Consider the following 25,000-nt stretch of genomic DNA (forward strand, 5'->3'; position numbering starts at 1 on the left):
ATACCTTCGCGCGAATAGAATCCGTTTGCACGTTTAGGGATGGTTTAAGTTTTCTTATGAAAAGCATCTCCTTAATTAGGCAATCAAACTTGTTAGTACATTTGGTAAGCACGTGAAATTGTTCTGAAAAACAAGGTGGTACGTTTGAATTATGGTCGCCAAAATAATGTTTACAAATTGACGACGATTTTTGTTTGTGTCCATCAACGCGTTCGTGGAGGTGGCCGCGAGTGTAACCAACATATCCTGCATCGCACAGGTTACATTGAAATTTATAAACTACACATTGTTGGTTAACAATGGCTGGCTTGACTTCTCGAACTTTTTGGACAAATCCGAATATCTGCGCCTGCTATCTGAAGCTTCCATCAATGACACCAGCAAATTTAGACCAGTTGATACACAGAGACCCAAAACAAGAGGAAGACCTGTGAAATATTATCATCCGCTTTTACAACGGGAAAAGCAAATTAGTGCCGTCATATCTAAAGTACTTCTTTGCAACTTTCTATGCGCCCAATTCTCTCCGCTACGCATACGTATAACTACGCGTTGGCTAAATGGCTGGATGAGAAACTGAAACCACTCTCATGTAACCAGTACACAGTCACAGACACCTTTGAGTTTGTCAACGAAGTACAAAGCCTTGAGATCAAGAGAGGTGATATTCTCGTATCTTACGATGTCACCTCTCTATTTACCAATGTACCATTGGATGAAACTATCCAGATTCTAGCTGACAAGGCTTTCAATGATGACTGGTTTAACAAGACTCATGAACTGAACCTATCTAGAGACCAGCTAATTGAACTACTCAACGCAGCCACTAAGAACCAACTATTTCAGTTCAATGGAAATCTCTATGAGCAAACAGATGGCGTCGGAATGGGATCCCCTCTTGGTCCTCTGCTCGCCAATGTTTTTATGTGCTCCATTGAAGATAAACTCGATCAAGATGACAAATTGCCCTCCTATTATCGACGATATGTGGATGACACCTTTACCATCATGCCTGACATAGCATCAGCCGGGATTTTTCTTGACACCCTAAACAATTGCCACCCATCAGCAAAGTTTACTATGGAGGTGGAACGGAATGCTTCGCTTCCTTTCATTGGTTTTGAACTGTTAAACTTAGCTACCAGAATCAAGACCAAGGTTTAGGTAAAACCAACCAACACGGGCCTTTTACTCCACTACCAGAGCCACGTGGACATCCGTTACAAGCGCAATCTAATTACCACAATGTTAGATCGTGCTTACCGCATATCGTCCGACTGGTCTTACTTCTCACAAGAATGCGATCGACTTAAGATTGTATTCTTAAAGCTTAAGTACCCGGAGCACCTGTTCAACCTGGCTGTCAAGAAATTTGTAGATTCTAAGGTAGCAGACCAGCAGCACATTCCATCAACCGACACGACTACACCCCCCCATCCGAGTTATCATACCTTTCAAAGATAAGGTCTCCGCTAATGTAGTGAAAAGGCGTCTCACAGACCTCAGCTCAAAAATCAGGACCACCATTCAGCCCGTGTTCGTCAGCAGAAAACTCAACGAAGACCTTAAAGTTCGAGAAGTCAAGCCAGCCATTGTTAACCAACAATGTGTAGTTTATAAATTTCAATGTAACCTGTGCGATGCAGGATATGTTGGTTACACTCGCGACCACCTCCACGAACGCGTCGATGGACACAAACAAAAATCGTCGTCAATTTGTAAACATTATTTTGGCGACCATAATTCAAACGTACCACCTTGTTTTTCAGAACAATTTCACGTGCTTACCAAATGTACTAACAAGTTTGATTGCCTAATTAAGGAGATGCTTTTCATAAGAAAACTTAAACCATCCCTAAACGTGCAAACGGATTCTATTCGCGCGAAGGTATTCACTTGAAGAACTTGTGATCCTTTGTTGTTATGTTAATTTGTAGAGACTATTTAAATCAAACCGATATCGCATTATTTATCCTATTTGCCTTGAGAATGGTGTCACGATGACGCCGAAACGTCGGCTTTTAACGTTAATATTTGCTTGTTTATGATAATAATAATAATTAAATAATAATAATAATAAAATCATACTAATAATAATAATAAAATCATACTAATAATAATAATAATAATAGTAGTAATGATGATGATGATGATGATAACAGCAACATGAGAGGCACCTAATGATAAGTAATAACGGGTGTGATTTTTTTCTCGTTTTTACCTTGATGACAGCCACGGCAGGGACTCTCTCGAAAAAGGTTAGCTGAAAGAGTTGATTCTTCCTCCTTTGATTTACTTTTTCAAGTTACGATAACGATTACAGCTTTCGTGAATTGATGAGTTAATGCATGCATGCTTGTTTCGATTCAGACAGAACACACGCTGCATCAGAAGATGACAAAGATGGAATTACAGCATTTCTTTGGAACAGATGATCTGTCTAGAGGTAATGTACCCCTGGACATAGTTTTAATTGTAGTACATGGACATTAGTTTGCACAATTAACAACAAGTGCGCGGACTGTGTAGCAAAAAAAAAAGAACCGACAATCGTTGACAACAACGACATTACTATATACTGCGATATAACGTGAGCTAAACACATTTTATCATGGTATAATAATATTAACTTTATTAAAGTGTCAAGTATTCTAGCGCTTGGGCGCTAATTGGAGCTAATTAGGGACACTATAGTAAAAATCATATCAATTTAACTCAAATCAGACGAAACACCGACTTTCTTAAGAACCGTTCCAGGTATAGTGGTCTGGAATTATGGAACAGTTTACCAACTCTGTTGCAGCGGGCAGGATCTCTAGCATCTTTTCATGCTAGCTGCAGGGTATTCTTTTGATGTAATTCCTTGGTTAAACACTTCTCTCATGTAAAACAGTTTACTTGATTTCTTGTAGTTTTAGATAGCTTATATTACGAATTTTAATAACCAGTATTTTACAAGTACTACTGAATGTAACTAATGAGAATACTGTGGATAAATAAAGTTACTTCATTTGATTTGACGGGTTCTCGGACAACAGATTGGCAAGGGGGAAAGGGAATGATTTAACCACGGCGCCAGACCTGTTTCCCTTCATATCAAGATGACTTTAAGTAGGTGGAAAAACAATCTTAGTAAATACCAGTGTAATCAGTTTTTATTGCCAGACCTCATTGGGTCAAAACGAGTCCTGATGCCCTTGTATTCCTCGTACAGGGTTTTTGAAAGGCGCGAGAGCGCGAGATACCTAGGGGGTCTGGGGGCATCCCCTTAGGAATTTTTTAAATAGAACACTAACAAGCCTTTTGCAATAAACGCTCACATGGTACAAAATCCGCCATGCTGGAGGGCAAGCTCATTATTATTCCCCCACTGGGACATTAAAACAATGAGACCTGAACCAGTCAAACTTGACTTGCCTTTGTTTTAATGTCCCAGTTGGGGGATAATAATGACCTTGCCCTCCAGCATGGCGGATTTTGTACCATGTGATCGTTTGTTGCAAAAGGCCTATCCCTTAGTTTTATTTTCAGAGACTTAATAAGTAGACAAATCAAAACTATATGCATGGAAATGGGTTTTCGTTTGAGGCCGGAGTCCAGACGTTTGGTCCGGTGGTTTTCCATTCCATGTCCGGCACTTTGATGCCAATATTTGGGGGGTTCGCTTTAGTTTATTTTTATTATATATGTTTTTACCTACTTTTTAAAGAGAATATGAGTGAAATCCAGCCTTGCTTGGCTATGAGAAACTGATTCTTGGGTAATATAATATAAGATTTCTTCTGACAACGATGCAGGCAGATTTAGCATTTATAAGACAATAATTAACGTAGATTCCCTGAGTAACCAATGCAAGTCGTTGTAGACGCCACTTAGAAAATAATGATGTCGATCTCAGATCACCAGCATAATTTGCTGAAGATTTCTTGTTCTGAACCATATGTAATGGTCTTGAATAAATCCACACATTCTCGTTTCGTTGTCGAGAGACTGACAGTTTCCGTCCTGACCGGAATTACAACTGTACTAGATTGCAGCTTAAATTTTCAGTGAAAACTAATTGCGTGTTTGTCAATTGAAATGCATCCCTTTCGATTCTTTTCTCGCAGTTCCTGAATACGACCTTGATGTATTTTATACATCAGAAAGAGAAAAGCACCAGCGACCAAAGAGAGCTCTAACAAGTGATGCCCTTCATGAAAAAAAGCTTTATAAATTAAACGCTTTTGAAGAAGAGGTGCCCCTCCAACTTTCACTGAATAGAAAACTCGTGTCACCCGACCTAAAGGTTGAAGTCATGCGTAGTGATGGATCGATGGAGCTTCTTCCCATTCCCAGAAACAATTTCTACCTTGGAAAGCTTGCAAATGACCCAGACTCTATGGTAGCAGTGAGCGATGACGGAGGGCTGGTGAGAAAATCATGGTCACGTGGTCACTTTTGCCGTTCGCGTTTCACGTAAAACGTGATGTTAAATCTCTCTAATATCAGAGACTGTGGAAGGGAGGGGAGGGGTATGGTAAAGGGACAGCCTATGCCAATCATTAGGGAGTTAAAGCAAAGCCGACGGGTACGGCTACGGTAACGCTACAAAGCAAAAAAAAGGAAAAATACACGAGCTGCACGTGCAACACGAATTTCCGTGCATTTCTCTGCCGTACTCCACAAAAAAACTACGTGAAATCAACGAATTTTAGGTTGCGGCAACAACGTGAGCATATAACAATGAAAAAGTCGTTTTCAGTTTTGATTTTAAAATTAACCGTTCGTACCCATCCAGTTACAGGATAGTTCGCTTGTATTGTACAATGAGAACAAGACGGAATAATTGCGATTGCGCTAAGTTATATTTGGACTGACGCTTTCGTTGCCGTAGCCTTCGCCTTTGCTTAAACTTCCTATTGTCAATTGGAGCTCAACGGCTCCAGATGACATGTAATTCCTGACAAATACGTAAACTATATCCCCTAACACGTTTGTCTCGCCTAGAACTTTTTGGCCTACCGCTCTTAAAATGGTCTCAACAGGCCATGCATCTCCACTAAGTAAATGAGTTGCAGAAAACCGTTTATTTGACAAATGGAAAATAGCCGTTAGCTGTTTGTGATAACCTAACGAACAGGTTGCATGTAATTCTCCTATAAAAATAAGCAAACTCTAACAATTTTTTTTTCCAGCATGGTGTTATACAACGCTCCCAGGACACCCTGTACGTTCAGCCACTGCCCACCCATCTCGAAGAACACGTTCAGAACAGGGGAAAGGACGGGTCAAGGTCACACGTTGTTGTCAAAAGATCAATGAAAATATCACCTCCTTCGGAGGAAACAAAACATGGTAGCTTCATTAACTCCAAAGGTAAAATGATGTTAGTAAGATAATAGTAGTCGAGATCGAGTGCCAGGCTCAATTCCCTTACGTTTTGTTACCATGACGTGTAATAATGTAGAAACAATTTGCATACAACATATAGCAGTTGAGAGCCCATGTCACCTGATTTCCTTGCACTAAATAGGCTTATAAAAAAAAAATTCGCTCATTGTAACCTTGACCTACGAGATTTTGTTTACATATGTTTATAACTTTTGCTTGGTTTTGCTTTCTTTTCCCAGTTAAAAGAAGTTCAAGCTTACCAAATAAAATTCTGGAGGTTGCCTTAGTGACAGATGAAATCACGTCAAAGAGATATTCCCAAACAATGAACATCTCGACGGCCTTGCTTGTACTTGGCAATATTGTAAGAAAATACTCTTTCCCTCCGTATTCTTCTTGCCTTTCTCTACGTAGATTGCAAGTTATCTCAGTTGAAAATACATTCATTTTGAGTCCCTGAATAGTTCAAATCCTTGAACCTTTTTCTTTATTCCTATATAATCTTCCGCGCTGTCACTAGGGTTATTGAGTACCAACGTTGCTGGAGTTATAATTAACTTCGGTCAGGATGTCTAAGCAGTTATTAACAGCGCCTTCTACCTCTGCGACCCGGGTTCCACCCTGGTCTAGGCCATGAGGTCGTATGTGGGGTGAATTTCAACCGATCTCAATCTGACTCCGACACTTTTTCTCCGAGTACTACGGTTTTCCTGGCTTGCCAAAATCGACATCTACACCCGGCTGCAGACTGATATTCTCGACCGGAATAACTTCTGGTATCTTTCCCTTAGTTTTATTGAATTGAATGAATAGAGTTCCTGGATTATTTTAAGAATCCAATTTCCCTTACCATTTATGGGCCAAAAATTGAACATAGTTAATTTGAGTACACGGAGCTCTTGATTTTGTTGTTGTTGGTTACCAACTATGTTAGGTTAAGGAATTTTTAATTCCTGAAAAATGCAAAGTGAAACTAAGAGGTAATTTAATTGACAAACGTACCAATTATGGACTACAATCATATCTTTGGTATCCATGCAGTTTTTTTTTTATTGCAGGTTGCTGGCGTATTCGAAGATCCTAGTATCGGAGACATAAGGGTTTCCTATGTCGTAAAGCATATTGTCGTTTTGAATTCAACGATGGTGAGGAGCTGAACATTCTGTTTTCCTAGCAAGGGGCGAAGCTTTATTATACATGCGATTTTCCCGCCCAAGCTAGCGAAACTTGAGTATACATGAAATTGTCGCGCCCACAATTTTGGTTCCTTTTGCAATTACGAATTGGTTGCTATGTCTAGCTTTAGCTGATCTTATTTAGACTTGAGAGAATGGAAGATGATACGCTAGTTGCTTGTTAACGCGCGAAACGATAACTGAAAATGCCGAGCATCCGACAGGTGTTACAGCGGCCGTCTGTACAAATCCTGAGTAGGACTCTCATTTTTTAGTTGCTCTTTCGCCCGTTGCCAAGCAACGAAACTATTATCCTTCTCACTGGCGCATTACAGTATTAATCATTCGTAGTTGCGTTTGATGATCATTTGTGGAGAGCCTTTTGGTGGTCTCCCAGGCGTTTTGGGGAACAAAGTAACACTGCTAATTTGAACTTGGGAACGTGGGAACGTAGACAAAATATCTTATGGAATAAGGCAACACAAGCTATTTTCCCCCCTGGGAAGCACGCCCTGTTGCAAAACTACAAACTAACACCAATGAAGATAAAGCCTATTTGATGAACCTACAATGACATTAAGACATGTTCCTTTTCCACCTTTAGTGTCTTTTTTTAGCGGAGTTCAGGCGGGCCAAGCGCGCCAGCGGAGCACCATGGATAAGAATTTTTGAAAAATATATCCATGCGAGAAATTTTGTTTATGACGTCACCTGTGTCCGCTCGTACACACTGTCAGGGTGGAGGTGGGGAGGCATGGGAGCCTCTGGGGACGGGAGTGTTCGGGCAATTTTCCTTGGCGGGAAATTGCATTGCAGCGTTGCATTCGGCAACGAGCAACGGGATAAGGAGCAGTACTATAAAAAGCAACAAAGAGCGGGAACGAGAACGAGAGAAGAGGCGACGAAACTTGATAAATTTGAGCGAAGAAAGACTCGAGAGAAGCCGAGGAAGGAGAAGAAGAGAAAATTTCAGAGAAAATCACCGTAAAGCTGAAAGAAATAGAGCGAGAGACAAAAAACCTATTTACAACTGATAGCTTTCGGGTAAAATGTTTTCCTTCTTAACTGATATCCCTCGCAGCCTCTCAGATTTTGTAAAATTCGCTAATTCCGTGTTGACAGAGATTCTGCATATTTCATCAATCACATTTAAAGGCTTTTTGTGTGAAATGGATGTTCAGTCATGAGCTGCTTTGTTTGACTGTGAAATTGCGGTCAAGTAAGCGAATTTAGTAAGTAATTAGATTTCTGCTGTTGATCTAAACTGAACAGAGAGGGAGTAAAAGATTGTCTACCAAACGCAAAATGTTGTGAAAGCGATTACTGTGCATGTCATTTCAGTTTTAGTTGTTGATTAAAATCGTTGGTTGTTTGCAAGGCTTGTTTGTTTTGATCTGTTTGATCACTGTGACCTGTATACAGTAATGATGATTAAATTTTGTGATTTATGCAGAAGCATAATTATTTCCATGTAAACTACATTGCCTTCTGGGGTTAGAAACGGGAGCTCCGCTTTTAGGGTTTGCTAAATCTATATATTACCTAATTCGGTATTATCTTCCTATTGCGGAAAACCCAGTTTATCTGTATTCCCTAAAGAAAATCCCTATGGCGGATCTTCAAATATGTGCATAAAAACAAATGAAAATAAAAGTCAAGATTGCAACGTTAACTTATCACACAGGAACTCTTACTAATGCTTCTTTGAAATTTGTTAGACTTACAATATCTTCTGATAATTAATTCCAATCTCTTATCCAATTACCTTAACCTACTGAATATCTCCTTTTTTGGTAGCTTGGGATGTATGACGGAAATTTCTTAGATAAATTCAAGTCTTGGGCATCGAATAACATTCCTGCGGGAACTGTGGATGTCACTTCGTATATATCCAGGTAAGTTTGAAATTACATGCAGCGCAAAGATGACCTTGGCGGCGCCGGGGAAACTTTTTGTTTTGTTTAGTCAACAATTAGTTAATTATGTTATTTACCAATCTCGTATCCAGAGCCTTTCGTTTCTTTTGGTCGCGTTTTCGACTCCTTCGTTTCGTCTATAGAAAAAGAGGGCTCTGGGACGAGAATGAATGAATTATTTGTTATTTTTTGTTCTCAAATGTTTCCACATTGTATGTGTTTCATTGTTTCATGGACTTGTATATTAAATATAGTGACCGTCCTAAGAGACAAGCAAACAATAAAGGCAGCCGGGTAGCGAGGCACGACGCAAAGCATCCAATTGTTTTTTGTATTTCTTTAACAATGGGAGAAATTATCATCAGTCTTCGCCTAAAGACATGAAATATGTGCCAGTATGTTGTTGCACAGGTTCCCTTATTATTAATATTTTTTTCTTTTTATGATTCCATTATAGCCTCATTGGAGCTGGCGGTAAGTGTTGTACTGTTTTGAGTGTACATATTGAAGCTTCTAACTCGCACTGTAGCAGTGAAAAGGACAAATAAAGCGTAAAACCTTCTTTTAAACCTTGAGTTCAGTCAAGAAGCAGAATATCGTAAAAATTATATTACATCAGCCTATCAAAATATAACTTTTTCATGGGCTTGAAGTATTTTATCAAAGTTATTTTTCCAGTGCAGGTTGTTACACCCCAGAAGAAGAAGGGGACAATCTCCTCATGATATTACGCTATGTATTTCACAATACCAGAAAGAGAGGAAGAGAAATGTCTAAAATTTTATGATTAAACAGGAATTGCAGAAGTTGGAAAACTGTGTGCAACAGCTAGTGGAGCATTTAACGTCAATCACGAATTAGGACTGCAGACTGCAGGGACAATTGCACACGAAACTGGGCACAAGTAAGTCGCCTTTTAATAAATATCCACAGAAACCAATTGACCAGTTTCGCATTCTCTATAATACACTTTTTTGCTTATACAATACAATACATACTTAAGTGGCCGCTCCTTATAGGCCTTTTTCAGGGCCAATGAAACACAACGAAACGACTGAAGAGAAAAACAACAATTGTTAAGAATCCCAACTAGCCGGGGGCAAACCAGTTTACTATTTACAAGTGCAGCTGGGAAGTTGAATCAGGGACTACCAGGATCAAATTCAACGAGTGATCAGAACGGGTCTTGAACCCGGGATCTCCGGATCTCAAGGCAAGCGCCCTCGCCACTGGGCCACACTACCTCCTGCCCGCTCCCCCCCCCCCCCCCCCTCAGAAAAAAAAAAGCATAAACCACTGTTTTCAGAAGCTCTTGGGCAACTGCATATTTCCAAGAGCATTTGAAAACAATGCTTTACGCAAAATTCGGGGGCAAACAAAATGCATTATGGGGGATAAGAAAATGGCCAATTCTGGTGAAGCTTACTGAAGCGTAAACAACAAGTGACTGTTGGGGGAAAATATTTGGAGATTTAAATTCTCGCTATTGGGATGTTTGCAAACGCTTAATCTTTATAATTGTTGCTTTCTGTCTTTCTGTCAGAGCGACATTAAACAATTTACGCCTCCTTTGTCAGTCTTTTGATGCAAATCTTCCCTTTCTTTTATAACTTGGCCCTTCTTCTTTTCTCGACAATTGTAATTTTTATGATCAGGAGCGCATGATTAGGAACTTGCCTCTGCTATACAAGCCCTATGAGTCCACCCTTGCTCGTATCTTTCTATTTCTAGAACGCCACGAATTCTTCGGCTCTGCACACACTGTTTAGAATGGCAATCAGAATAAAGTTATTGTGGAACAAAGACAAAAGTAGCAAAAACAATGTATGCAAATTGTGCAAATTGATGTAAATTGTTGTAAAAGTGAGTTTCTTGCTGAAGGATTAGTTCTAAAAATAGAAAGATACGCGCAAAGGTGGAGTCAAGGATATAATGCATTGGGAAACTCCTAGTCATGGGCTCCTGTTATGATTAATTGGTAAGAGGACTTCGTGTCGTCCAATTCGGTCTGTTATCATACTCGCTGTGCGGTCGTCAGATTTTGTAATCAGTCGTATGATTACAGACGAAATGGACTCCACTCAGTCCTACTACCATTAGTTATCAGATACCGGGCAAATTATTGAATTCTGATTGGCTTACACGGAAGCCATTTTTTTCTTAATCGAGAGGGCACTTTTGATAATCAAGATGGCATCATTAGTTGATCCCAACTGGTTTAACAATTGCTTTTCCAGAGGAAGCGAAGTTACAAAGAGAATGCTCTGCGATTAAATTGTTTTTTTGTCCACTTATAAAATTCATTTTAAGCTCCATTTCTGTTGTCACCAACGATTTATTGAATTGGACCTTAACCGAATGAAAGTCACCATGCAAGCAGAGCCTCTCTAAAACTCGCCAGAGGGCGAAAAAGACAGTCTCTGTAGAAAAAAGACTTGACATGATTTCTGCAGAGTCCTTTCTTTCTCGTAGATTTAAGAAAGTCTCTGCTGGCAGGGTTAATGAAAGTCTGTTTGCTTTAATTTTAAGATTAAACTGTTCATTGAACCAATTGGTCAGTTAAGTTGATCGTAATCTGTCGCGGCACTGAACGGGCTTCCTTTAAATAATTCTGCCCTTTATGTGAAACGTGTAATAGTAATATGCCTTCGTGCAATTAAGGATTAATTTCACTCTGTTGTGCACGAAGGCACATGCGATGACATAAACCAATCTTCTAAGTGCCTCATCCTAAGAAATTCTTCGAAGTATATGGCAAAGCTTTTCACTTGGCCGAGAAGTGGTAAAAGGTATTTTTTTTGTAAGAAGCCGATGAGCAAGTGTTAATTAGAATATAGGGCAAAAAGGTACTTGCAAAGCAGATTCGCACGAAAATGGAGCCTATGGGCCTTAGTGAGTTTTTATTAACAGGGAAATAATTGCAAATTCTATTAAATGTTTTCACAGCTTTGGCCTCAATCATCATCAGGCGTGTGGACAGTATATTATGAATCCGGTTTTGCCCAGTGGAGAAAATGCCATGAGATGGTCACCTTGCAGCCGACCCTTTATGCAGGAATTTCTTAGGTACTCTCAATCAATTGGTCCATGTAACCATCCATCAGTCTGCCAGTCAATCAATCAATCAATCAATCAATCAATCAATCAATCAATCAATCAATTAATCAATCAATCAGAGTTAGTTTCTGAGCTCTCACGTTATCCAGCAGGATCGTGAAGGATTTCGATTTTTATTCCATTTGCGACTGGACCTAGTTCCCTTTTTATGAACAGTCCCCAACATTGAAGAGCATTGATGAAATTCTTAGTGACCAAGAGCCTTCCATGGAAATTGGTCCCGGAATCCCGGAATTTGTTACCATAAGGCATTTGATGTTATTTTGTGTTAAGATAAAAATTTTTTAACATAAGGCATCTTTATTGAACTTTTCTCCTCTTCCACTAACTATTACAATTGAAGTGCCGATCTCATTCGATATAGCGTAGTTTCTAGAAAGCGTTCCGATTTGTAGTCAAATTAAATTGATGCGTACAACTTAAACATCTTGAAAGAGACGGGCAGATTGATGCGAGTTTTCCAGGCACGTTCTCTATAAATTTGCTATCTTGTACTATAGGGAAGATCTCTGTTTACAAACATTGCTTTTGGTATTAAATGTGCCAACCACGGAAACAAAGACCCTCTGTCTTGGCAGCCAATGAGGCGCTGATTGGTTCATTAATGACAATAGGCGACGTCAAAAATATTCTCGCTATAGATAGCAGAGAAATTATCAAAATTTAAAAATATCCTTTAAAATTGTCTGTCCAACAAAAATCATGTGGCTTTTCTTTCCGCCTTCAGGCCCTGTAAAGGTTTGCTTGTTCTCTAATTTTCTTATTGTTTTTATTTATTTTATTTATTTTACGTTATTTTATTTTTATTTTGTTATTATTATTTTTTTCTGTACAGGAGCAGTCGTTCGTCTTGCCTTGACAACGAACCAATTGGTTCTCTACCCAGACTCCCTCTTAGAGTGGACCCGTCACTTTTGCCTGGTGAATTGTGGGATGCCGATAAACAGTGCCAATCTCATTATAATGAACACTTTCGAGCAAGTAAACCGGTAAGCGATGTTAACTATTGCTGTTTTTCCTCCAAGAGGCTCTTGCACGCAAACCCAAGTGTGTCCTAGTCAAAGAAATCACTGGATGTTGATCAACGTATGAATGGGTTTAACTCTGTAGCTGCCCACGGCAAACGTCGGACTAAAATTGCGTTTTCCCAAAAATTCAAGAAACTTGTTTGGTTTAAGCTTATTTCTTGCCTGGTGGTTTCAGATATCAAGTAACTTCCAAAACTTGAAGAGAAATATAAGCGAGTTGGAATAAGATAATTTGTCATACTGTACGGGTCCGCAAATGATCCCAGGACCGCAAATGATCCCAGAACCGCAAATGATCCCCAAACTGTAACGCAAATGATACCAGGACGGCAAATGATCCCGGACCGCAAATGATCCCGAAAAAAAATTGAGGAATGGCATGGAGGGTGGAATGGTCTGGATAGAGAGATGTTGTTTCTGACGAGTGAGCTAGCGCATAAGACTGAAATAACTATTTGTTGGCACGAGATACAGCAAGGGCCTGGGTTCCAGGCCGGGGCATCATGGGCAACGATGTAGGGGTATATAAGACCGGGTATAACACGTGGTTGTCATCTAGGCTTCCGAACCAACCGCGTTCTTTCGTTTCGTTTAATTTTTTCTTTGTTTAGTTTTCTTTTCTAGGTACCATGCATCCAGTGTGGTAAGATCGGCTGTTCTCATTTCCTTTTTGTAAAGGCTTCGATCGTAGGATGGGCTTCTAATCGCTTGGAGCTTGAGCCTTGGTTCCTACCCAAGTTTTTTCTGGCAGGTTTTTTCTGGCCTCCGTTCAAACTGCATTTGCTCAGCTCTACTAGTTTTTTGTAATTTACGTTTATATTGTATTTTACTTATATTTTACGTCTGAGTTGATGATCCCCAGCCTAACAGGCAGCCTGACTGGCACAAAGCTTATAATGTGAGCCTATTTGGGCAAGTAGGCCAATATGGCCTGTTTATCTTATAGCCAAATGCAATGACGGAGCTGTTGTTGTCCAGCCTAACTGGTACGAAGACTGATTGCTCGTTCGGAGTAGTAGGCTATATATTTTGCGCATTAATTAAAGTGTTGTGGCTCATCAGCCCTACTGGCACTTGTAAACGACTTGTACGTGCGGAGATAGCTTTATCCTTGGTTGCTTTTTAAGGATTTGTTACGTAGTTTGTAAATTGTTTGCGTTATATAGAGTTCGGGTTGGTTCTCGCCAGGCGCTCCAAAATAAACTTATCTGGTTCAGCGATGCTGTGTTGCTATTTGTTGTGGAGTGGAAACAAAGTTTAATGTGAAGAGCGCTTTTATTCAAATCATTTTACAGTGCAATGCGCCTTCCCGTGGCCACCCAACAAATTTTCACATTTGACAATTACGTGTAAATGCGTCAACTCAACAACCCATCCTACAGTGTTCAACTTACAACTGTGCGAACTTTCCAATCAGGCGTGACTGTCAATCAAATTCACACATCCTGATTGGGGGACAATTTCTAAAAAACTTTGTTAGGTGGCCACGGCACAGTTAATCGAGGGACTGGTTATGAAACCTTAAAACCTTTAAAAGCGAGAACAATGTCGCAATCGATGTTGAATTGACCGAGACCCTGCACAATCTTTTGTTTTCGCTTCGCACGGGTTCGCAACTTATATACGCATAATTAAATCGAAGGATTTGATTGGTTATCTTCTTCAAAAAAGGTGTGTTTTGTGCAGAGTCAAGGCCAAAAATACGGACAAAAACATGAAACAAAGCAACTTGTCGAGTTTCATAACTATCTCCATGCATTAACTATGGCCACGCTAAGGCGCGTCGCACTGTAAGTCTTGGCTTATAGTTTTCCAGAAAGACTGAATTTTGTTTCTTGCCTCGCTGTTATAAATTTGCCACATTTTAATTACCAGACACAATCATCAAAAACTAACTTGGACGCGGTTCTAAACTGATTCTGACCAGGGGCCCGTTTCTCGAACCGTGCGAGCAGAGTCTTTTTCGATTTTCCTAGAAAAATCGGGTCTGCCAGCGGCCTCGATTCAGGGACATTTCGTATTGAGTATGAAAATGTATTTGGGTGTCAGTCACGCATAACCAGTAACTGCAAAACCACGAAACGATTACAAACAGTAGAGACACGCAGAGTTCGAGAAACGGGCGCCTGGTCACAATCAGTTTAGAACTGCGTCCAAGTTAGTTTTTAATGATTGTATCCGATAAATGTGGCACATTCTAACATCGTGGTCAGAAAACAAAATTCAGTCTTTCTGAAAAACTAGAATGAGACAGAAACCTGTGTGAGCCATTTAAAGTGATTTTTAATAAAAATAATAAGCGCTCTTCACATTAATTCTCTGTCCAGACCATTCCACCCTCCATGCCGTTCCTCAATTTTTTTTCGGGATCATTTGCGGTCCAAAATGGGGATCATTTGCGGTCCAATATGGGATCATTTGCGGTCCTGATATCATTTGCGGTACAGTTTGGGGATCATTTGCGGTTCTGGGATCATTTGCGGTCCTGGGATCATTTGCGGACCCGTACAATACCCCTTATAAAAAAAAAAAAGAAAAACATGGCAGAAGCAGTCACACGTGACATGGCTTTTTCCGATTGGTTAAAATTGGCAACCCTTTGTTTGTTTCGCACGCAAAGTACATATCAGTATCCATTTGTGACTGCGCTGGCTCAAGGCCGCAAAGTGATGAATCAACACTCTTATCTAATTCTCTCTTGCAGCAAGTTAATGCCCCAGAGTGTAGAGTGTGATTATGTTCTCTCCGACTGTGAAAAGCAGCTACTGTCGTTATGAAAAAAAAGGCGAAGAAAAAGGATTCACTTTACAGACCAAAGGAATGCTACCAAAATTGTCATAAAACGTCTATATTGCCGAATGACTCGACAGTGAAACAACAATAAAATAGTTTCCATTAGCCTTGAAACAGAGGAAGCAGATTAAATTTATGGGCAGTGTGAGCGTGTGTTGGGGAGGGGGTGGTTCTCGTTTCATGATAATAAGTAGTACAAATTGGAACTGTCGTCTATTGACAACTCTGTCGCTTCAAAACTTCTCAAATACTTGATCTTAACTACAAGCCTTTCAAAACTGCTTATGAATGCGAATATGTGAACAAGGGAATAACGTTCAAAAGAGCGTTTTAAAAGAAGCACAGCATCCTACTGCAACGAACTGATATAGTCATGTACTTGTTTTGGCGTTCCGCTCGAAGCTATGAGATATTCTTATTATTATTCTCTTAATTCTAGGTATATTGTGGCTTGCTTCATTGTACAAAAGATGGATATTCATACTTATCTAGAGGTGTTCCTGCGGCTGACGGCACATCCTGTGATGTCGCAAGTGTAAGTGTGGCCGTAAGATTGTTTTGATTTTTAGAAGCGAGGCCGCTGTAAGCAAAAGCCAGATGCGTAGACACATTAATTTGTTTTTTTTTTTGGATATATTCTTTATTTGTTGATTTATTGTCTTTTTATAACATACGACAGATTGAATAAAAGATAAGAAACAAAAGACCATTAAGTTAATCTGTAATTACTATATACGCAACAGAATGTTCTGATTGCTCATGAGTGCAATAGAGGTTATAGAGTGCAACACGCATGTTACTATAGTTGCTAAGTATACAATAAATATAGCTTACTTCACAGAAAGTGCAACGTACGGATTCTGATTCACGATTTGAATACTTTAGAAAACGAAGTTCAAATGAGCTCAGCGAACGATTGATTTTTCCAAAGTATTGCAACAAGTGAATAAAAATCCGCACAAAGTAATTTCTTTATTATATATATATATATATGGCGAGAATTATACATCCACATGGCATCACTTACATTTTTCCCGATGCCATAAACTTACATACAGAGCAGCAAAAAAATTCAAGACTGATATATGATCGAGCATAACAATAAAACAAATCCGATTTCCAGTCCAGCAACAAGAAGGCAAAGAGCCTACATAAGCTTAAATATCACTTCCCATTCAGAATAACTAGAAAATACAAGAGAGTGAGTGAGTGAGTGAGTGAGTGAGTGAGTGAGTGAGTGAGTGAGTGAGTGAGTGAGTGAGTGAGTGAGTGAGTGAGTGTGAGAGAGAGAGAGTGAGAGAGAGAGAGAGAGTGAGAGAGAGAGAGAGAGAGAGAGAGAGAGAGAGAGAGAGAGAGAGAGAGAGAGAGAGAGAGAAAGACCCTGACAATGCACACTCCAAATAAATGTTTTCAAAGAAAATTTGCCCTGAGCGGGATTTGAACCCACGTCTCGCCGTTAGTAGTCGGGTGTGATAACCACTACACTACCTGGACAACAAGAGGTAGGTATAACAAATAACAAAGCAAATCGTAAGAACTTGCTGCTTCGTGCATTCCGTCCTAAACAAAAGACTGTATCTCGAGGCTCTGGAGAATAAATATAAGGATTTGTATGAGTTTACTCCCCAGACCCTCGAGATGATGCTTTTTGTTTAAGACTGAATTTTAATATATCTCTGTCATGTTGGTAATGTCGCGCGATTCGAAGAGAAATAAAAAAAAAAAACACGTTAATGCTAAATTCTAAAACCTCTCGTAGTATAAAAATGGAATATACCATGGTAGTTAAGTTTTAAAAGACCCATTTAGATCGTCGTAGATGACTGTATATTAAGTGCTACTAATTCAAATTTCTTCTGTAATTGTATTCTTTGCGGTGTTGTACTTGTACCATGATAGAGAAAGACTTGGGAGAAATAAGCAAGTCTACTGATGTTATTAGTCACCAGTTTCACTAATTTTTAGTCATTCTTTTCCTTCTCAGTGGTGCATTAAGGGACGGTGTGTTCCTACTGGCCGCTCACAGGTTCATGGAGGCTGGAGCGGCTGGTCCATAGCCTATAGTCCATGCTCGCATACTTGCGGAGGTGGAGTGCAGCATAGAGCAAGAACGTGTACCAACCCATCGTGAGTTTTGTGAGGTTTTATGGCAAAATAATTGGCCTCCGCAGTTGAGTTATCCAGTTGTGAGGTCTTTCCGTGAGGATTGTGGGGGAGGGGGGTGAAAAATCCTTGTCTCCATTTTGCTTGTGATCCGTTGTTCCACAAAATACTTCTAAACTTGTTCTGAAAAATTTGCTTGTGATCCGTTGTTTCACAAATTACTTCTAAACTTGTTCTCAGGCTTCTTATTCCTAAAATGATTTGCCTTTGTGTTCCCCTGTTTTCCAGTTCAAATTATCCAGGTGCTCCTGTTCCCAAAACCCGGGTTTCAAGATAATGCAAAAAGTGGCATAGGACAACGCTTCCGTGTTCTTGACATATTTTTTTTCTTTCCATGAATAATGATATATCTTTCACTTTCCTTTTGTTTTACTTCATTTCAAACTTTCTGCATCTTTGTTATTTCGGTTCTGTATTTTTTGCCTTTCCTGGTAGTCTAGGAAAGGAAAGGAACTTTATTTAAGTTATCTGGTCGTTCTAGCGCTGGAGCACGCATCGTGGACACTTAAAACTGCAATTAACAATTAGCGCAAATCAAGTCAAATGTTGGTTTTTGAGGAGAGGGGAAAACGAAGTACCCGGAGAAAACCTCTGTGGCGAATCCTAATCTTTCCTCGATTAATTTGTCACTGAAGGCTAAACGGCATCGAGGTGATATATTTATCGTTATTTATTTTCAACAGGCCGAAGAATGGAGGAAACTATTGCCAAGGTTCGAACCTTGGTCATTGGAGAATGTGCAATTTTATGGTAAAATATCTTGGTAGTTTGTAGCTAACCTTATCACTAATCATTACATGTTGGTTGAATCGAAAACTAAGGAAACCGGCAATGTCTTCTTTTCTTCTGAAAAGAGCAAGGCTGATGTAACGGACTATATCTTAAGGTTTTACGTAATATGAAAAGGAGTCCATTTGAGACTGAGATACGAAACTGATTCCAAAGCTACGATAGTTTAGTGATTCACTTTCTCTCGTTCAGAGTACGCCTCGGGTTGATGAGACAGGTGTCTTCTGTATTAAGCGATTTACAACCCCAATTGTCCTATAATAGTGGTATCAGATAGTAACTTATAAGAGATGGAAGCAAGCTGCTGACATTATGACCGGGAACATGCCATAAGTTTACTTGTCATTTGTCACTTGTCACAGTGCTATCCTGATAAAGCAAAATTAATGATTGTGTTGGTCTTGTTTCCATAAAGCCTTGCATCAATGTGTCAGTTTCATATCGGCAGAAGAAGTGTTTAGAAAGAAGCGAGGATTTCAATCAATATTACCACGGACCAGGTAAGAGTTAAGCTATCATGTAGGATTTTTTTAATTGACCAAAGAAGATCAAAATTTCCATGTGTTTGGCGAACGGTTTTATTTATTTACAGAACTCCTCGTTGCCTCGAGCTCGTTGTCTGTTTAACACATAGATTCCATGTTGTCGTGCGTCTGTCGTCAGTATTAATTTTAACCCACCCGGCCCATTATTTTTGCTCTATTTGATTGGTTACTTTACGTCACGTGGTGGGCAGTTATCACGCTATCACCCACGTCTGCTGCTGATCGTTTCCGTGGGAAAAAAACAAAACAAAACAAACTCGCCACCTTAAGCAATAGTCCACTTTCGACCCGAATCCTTCAAGTATTCCAGGCTTTTCACACTCTGAGTTTCACTTTTGTACTTCTTTCGTAGCCCCAGTTGTGACAATTGAAAAGATCTGGTTTTTTTCCTGATACCAACTCATTCTTTTTTACTAGTCAAGCAGTTTGAAAAATGCGACAACAAAACTAAAAGCGCCTTGTTTTTGAGTTTGCTTCGCGAAAGTTTAAATTTCACGTGACAGCTTGTCAAGTTTTCGTCCTCTCACACTAGAAATAAAGTTAATTAAACTGACAAATTGAACGCACTTGCTTACATCAATCGCAAGCTAGTATTCGCCATCACGTCAGCAATACCTTTTTACCATTGATTTTTGATCCTCTGAAAATTAATTGTTGGGGTCTGGAAAAAGTAAACCCCTTCCAGGCTTGCTGGTTTGTCGGCTGATAATGTCCTTGACTGAGAGATTTTACTCTTCTTTTTTTTTTTTTTTACATTTTCCCTCGAAGCTTCAGCCGACATACCAGCAGCCGGAGAGGGTTTATGTAGTAAATAGATCACAGATAACGTCAAAATGGTAAGAGGAAACAAGGAACACACAAGGGGATATTCGATGGTGTCACTGATGTTCTTACCGCATTTTGACGTCTCCTGTGATGAATTACCGGAAAGACGAATGGCAACATGACATCTAGTTGTGTTATACTAGTTTATCTTAATAGTAGAAATGCTACCGAGGGGAAGGGAGACGTTCATTTACGCTTGCGGTAATTAAACGACGGTTCATGCGTGGAATTGAAGGAACACTTTATAGGACTTGAGCAGGGATGGTACAAAACGTGGAGCCTCAAACTGGATCTCCAACTGGACCCACATTTCACACTGGTCACAAGGTTTTCACAGTGACGTCAAATTCTACAATGAAAATCGCAAGGACTTCTGAGTTTTATCGAAAGAAAATTGAAGATGACATAGAATTATATTTTTTTACAAGTTTCCAGTTCCGAAACGTTTTTCGTTTCGAAAATACAGCATTTTGAATTTCCGAATTGTTGCCTTGCGTGACACCACGATACAAGCATCGCGCAGAATTCTATTGTCTTCCGTGACATTTACTTGCAGTGCGAAATATGTGACAAGTCCGGCATAAAGAAACACGCATTCAGCACTGGTGGGATATGATTGGTCAACTGATTTAGCTTTGGGAATACTAGAGTCCCTTCGCCGAATTCCGCAACTGTCAATCAAACGTTAAGATGAGCAGAATAAATTTTCAAGGTGCGGAAAGTGAACAATAACACTAAAGATTAAAGAGCCGACTGTTCGCTTCATTGAAAGTGACATGGCAAACAATTCTTTTTGTTTATATGAGTTTCTTTGGTTCAACAGACCATCAGAATAGAAGTGTTTTAGAGAAAAGCGTGGAAAGTTTTAGTTGCGCGGGCTTAATGCTTGCTTATTCCTCATGCTTTATCTGGTACCTACTACCCAGAAAAATCTTGAAATAAACCATCGCAATGTGTAAATATCCGATCGGGCTATTTCGTTGAAAAAAAAAGGTCTATCCCTATGAATCTCTGCAGTTTGAGCCTTTCAAGTACATTAGCAGATGTGTTCATGCGGATGAATTGTATCTCATGAGCAAATAGCAGGCACTTTCATCGGAAAGTGAACTCCAGGTGTTTTCGTTGAATACCGGTCGCCGTAGTGGTGGAACACATGGCGTCTCCGGCAAATAAAATTGTATAAAGTTGCGTGAAACGCCTCGACAAATAACTCAGAAACGATGAATCTCACGCACCCGAGATTTGATGAGGCGATTAAAAGATTTGTTTCCTACAATATTCCAAGTTCTTGGCCTTTGTCATTGAACGATCTCGAATTTACTTTTTGTTGCGTGACAGTTCAAACTATGAAAATACAGAGCAGGCCCTATTCTCGCGTATCTTAATTCCTCCATTCGCGCATAACAACAATTCCTCGCGCCTTTGACAACAATCCCTTGCATTTCAAAGAAAAAAAAAGTGTTATTTTTCCGATCAGAGAGCTGCCTCGTTCGTTCGCTTTAGTTTCACTCACTGCGGCAGCAATAATTTTGATGATGACGTCAGCTGTTTGTCCTCCAGTTGATCATAAGTTAGAACCAATCAAAACGTGTGCATTATCGAGCTTATTGTATGGTTCAATCTACAATCTAGCCTTTCCAAAATAAGAGGATAGTAGTCTCACAACTTTTTTAGCCTAAAACGTCTTTTACATGTCTTCTTTGTACATTCGGGCTATCAGTGAAGTATACTTTTAACCTAGAAAGTCTTTATGCGGTCTTTCTTTTATTTTGACTTCCAGATTTGTGCGGTTTGTATTGCATACGTGGTCGGATAGTTACGAAGGTTGGTATGGTTGAAGATGGAACTCGAGCAACATCTGATAGAAATGTTTTCGACGTTTGTATCGAAGGTAAAAGAGAGGTAAGAGATGCGTTGGCTCGAGTAAGAAAATTATTTTATGATTGATCCGAAAACTCTTCGTTATCAGCTATAGCTAACAGCATTCATAATACTGACATTAACATAAGCTCCGCTATAAGTTGTTGTTGAAGGCAGCCGAGAAGTTGGCACCCAAAAGATCCCATTGGACATGACTTGCAAATAGTTTACATTCAAGGCAGACCTATACTCATTGATTATCCAGCCGTTTACAAAACGGCCTAACTCTAGTTTCAACATATATCAGTGACTATCCACTGGTACATGTAACAGCATTTGACCGAATGAATAATGACATCATGAAGAATTGAGGCTGCGGCAGTAATACGGGAAAACATGATGAAAATACTCTAGTTTGGGAAGATTGTGTGTTTACTCATGTCAGGCGGAAAGACGAATTGGCGCTTTAAATACATAGTATTTCAATGCCACATGGCCAGGCTGGAACCATTTGCCTAAATGTACTTCACAGTACTGAATTCTATCGATTTGTATAGGGCTACGTGGACAAAAACAATGTTTGGTGTCTCTTGGAAACGTCTAGCTTCAAATATGCTTGCTTACGGCAGCTGTATAAGCCAAAAAGTCCATCAGTACTTGTTGTTGATTAAAAGATTGAGAATTAAATATATTGACTACAGTTTACAGAGGCATTACTAGTGCTGTATATGATTAGTAATACAAAGCAGTTATGGGGAACTAGCGGATGTGATACAATAATAGGTGGAACGGTAAGAATGGAAATGACATTATGCAATGATGAATATTTATGTAGAAAAAAGATAGATTATATTTCGTCTTTCTTATTTAAATCTAAGGGTTCTACGGTGTAAAAACCCATTTTTTCTCTATCAATTCTTGTATTAACAAAATGCTTATTGGGTTGGAAGCACTGTTGAGTCTCCTTTTCTACTATTCATAAGTGACGATGTAAAACTAGTACGCGATTGTTCGTTACTTCGCAGAACGTAGGATGTGATCACGTACTTCATTCACGGAAGGTGCCCGATCGTTGTGGCAAATGTGGAGGGAGAGGAAACACTTGTAAAGATGAAATGGGAATCTTTAAATTCGAAAACGAAAGTAAGTGATGGTTATAAAGAAATTATTTCACTCCCAGAAACTCAAACGTTATGCATTGCTAAGCATAACACGTCTTGACCTAGTTTGTGTTTCTTTCAGCAATGCGCAGCACTTTTCGTATCAAAGGCACCTTTATAACGATTTTCAGCCGACCGTGATTTCGGCAGTACGTTCAACAGCTGCAAGGTTGAAAAAAAAACATAATATAGTTTAATGTTGCATTTAAAATTGCTTACCATTTGCCTTTGCTATCAAAAACATGAAAAGGGAACATGACTTATTATTGCGCTACACCTAACAATCTGTTGCGCACTGATAGATTTGTGACATTTAAATACTCGTGGTTCTAATGATTCTGTACCATTATGTATTCATTATGACCATATATATTAACATTATTATTTAAATTGTTTCTGACTATTATTGCAACTTGGTGAGTCATGCTATAAAAATGCTAAATAAACATATTATTATTACTATTCTTAGCGGAGCTCCTTTCGGCGCGCGCGCGGAGCACCATAGTAAGAAAATATGGTAACCCAGCGATGCGAGAAATTTTAGTTTTATAGCCATGACGTCATCGACGGTCCGTACGTACCTACGTCCGTCTACCCCTCCATGTATGCCAATGTGACCAGTATCATGCTAGTTTACAGCACACATCTTTAATATTGGACATCCATGTTTTTATCAAGTGAACCTGTCAAAAAAAGTATCCGCTGACCAGTATGACGTGACCATATCGCGGGATTTGTTTCATCGTGTAGCCATCACGCCAACAGTCCAGATAAGATCTTTCTAATAAGGGATTCGCTCTCCCACAGTACTGTCTTTTGAATCTCATGTGCTATTAATTTTATTTCTTTATCTTTATCGTTATCGTTATCAGATATTCGTTTCTTATTGATTTTCAATTCCTTCATTCCTCCTTCGAGACATCCAATAACCATTGGAATCACTTTAACAGTATATTCTTCTCGTCGTTCTCGTAATTCGAAGCATAACTGTTGATATTATTATTATTATTATTATTATTATTATTATTATTATTATTATTATTATTATTATTACTATTGATATAGCTTTAGAGAAAAGATCACGGAGAATAAATTATAAAATACACGTACAATGCATAAGAAAGTTGGCACATAATTCAATTAACAAAACATTCTAAGCATTAGACAATATGTGAAAATTCAATAAAAGCTGGTTGAGAAAGTAAATAGCAATAAATAAGTATAACTGAAGAAAACAAACCTGCCTGTCATGTTTTTACTTCTTCACTGACGACAAGCAACACAAATCGCGCGAACTTGACGATTGATTACCCTTAGAAATCATACACTGCGGTCATTAATGACATGATTACCGGTGACTTTGAGTGTCCTTGGCATGATTGTTGCATAACCTGCAGCTAGATGGCGTCACAGGCGCTGATTTCGAAAATTCACTGTACGCTTTCAAACAAACAGAAAAGAGATAGTGGTAATCCTACTGTTGATGATGTGTAAGATGATAATGACGATGATTATGATGAGGACAACGATGATAATAATAATGACGATGACCATGACGATGATGATGATGATGTGATGATGATTAACCCATCCTAGTAGGAGGTGACCAGTTGTAATGCATTGAGAGCACTGGGACTTGCACCATGTGAAGCTGCATCTAAACCCATCCTTTCGCAGGTGTGGTGTTGGATCCGTAAGTTCGTGTTCCTTTGTTCTCATAATAAAGCTATTCTCTTTGCAGATAGTAGGAATGCTGTTCTCATCAAAGAACTTCCACCGGGTACACTTTCGGCTCTTTTTTGGAAGACATCCTCAAAGACAAGTAATGTGTTAGGTCAGTACCTAAGATAATTTGTCGAGTATATTTATACATCTACATGGAATTCCAAACATACCGAAAAGGTCACTTCGTAAACACATTCTTTTTTTCTCACTTAGGTATTCAAGACGTGAACGGAAAATACCTCATCGATGTTCCTCGTGTCTTTAGTACAACCATCAAATACACAGGCGCCACAATAAAGTACATTCACAAGAAAGTGAAGTACAGAGATGTTCTGACAGTGCAAGGACCAACTACTGCGACCTTGAAAGTTGTGGTATGCCTTGATGATCAAATATTTAAAACAAGAGTGGTAGCGTTAGCATTGGGGTTCACTTTAGGTGATGATATTGCGATTTTACTGTTACGGTCCAAGCTCTTGGAGGTATGCTAGAGGTATAATTTGAGACGCCAATCTTACGCGTTCGTGAAAA

The 25,000-nt window shown here is 39.3% G+C and overlaps 1 protein-coding gene and 1 pseudogene across 1 annotated transcript; both read left to right on the forward strand.

Moving 5' to 3' along the window:
- The first annotated feature begins 885 nt into the window (after positions 1 to 885).
- On the forward strand, positions 886 to 1,900 carry LOC137986177 (uncharacterized; annotated as a pseudogene).
- A 325-nt stretch (positions 1,901 to 2,225) lies between these two features.
- LOC137986178 (A disintegrin and metalloproteinase with thrombospondin motifs 16-like) lies at positions 2,226 to 24,951 on the forward strand (the record flags this gene model as incomplete). The annotated part of the gene is made up of 19 exons (XM_068833458.1): positions 2,226 to 2,258; positions 2,371 to 2,446; positions 4,110 to 4,411; positions 5,178 to 5,358; positions 5,613 to 5,737; positions 6,432 to 6,518; positions 8,346 to 8,443; positions 8,922 to 8,938; positions 9,260 to 9,368; positions 11,411 to 11,530; positions 12,417 to 12,570; positions 15,842 to 15,937; positions 17,387 to 17,529; positions 18,249 to 18,315; positions 18,770 to 18,854; positions 21,505 to 21,626; positions 22,610 to 22,727; positions 24,486 to 24,578; positions 24,683 to 24,951. Coding segments are annotated over exons 1-19 (2,295 nt in total), but the record flags the coding sequence as incomplete, so codon positions are not given.
- Between the last annotated feature and the right edge of the window lie 49 nt (positions 24,952 to 25,000).

The sequence above is a fragment of the Montipora foliosa genome, unplaced genomic scaffold, assembly GCF_036669935.1.
Source record: "Montipora foliosa isolate CH-2021 unplaced genomic scaffold, ASM3666993v2 scaffold_154, whole genome shotgun sequence".
NCBI lineage: Eukaryota > Metazoa > Cnidaria > Anthozoa > Scleractinia > Acroporidae > Montipora > Montipora foliosa.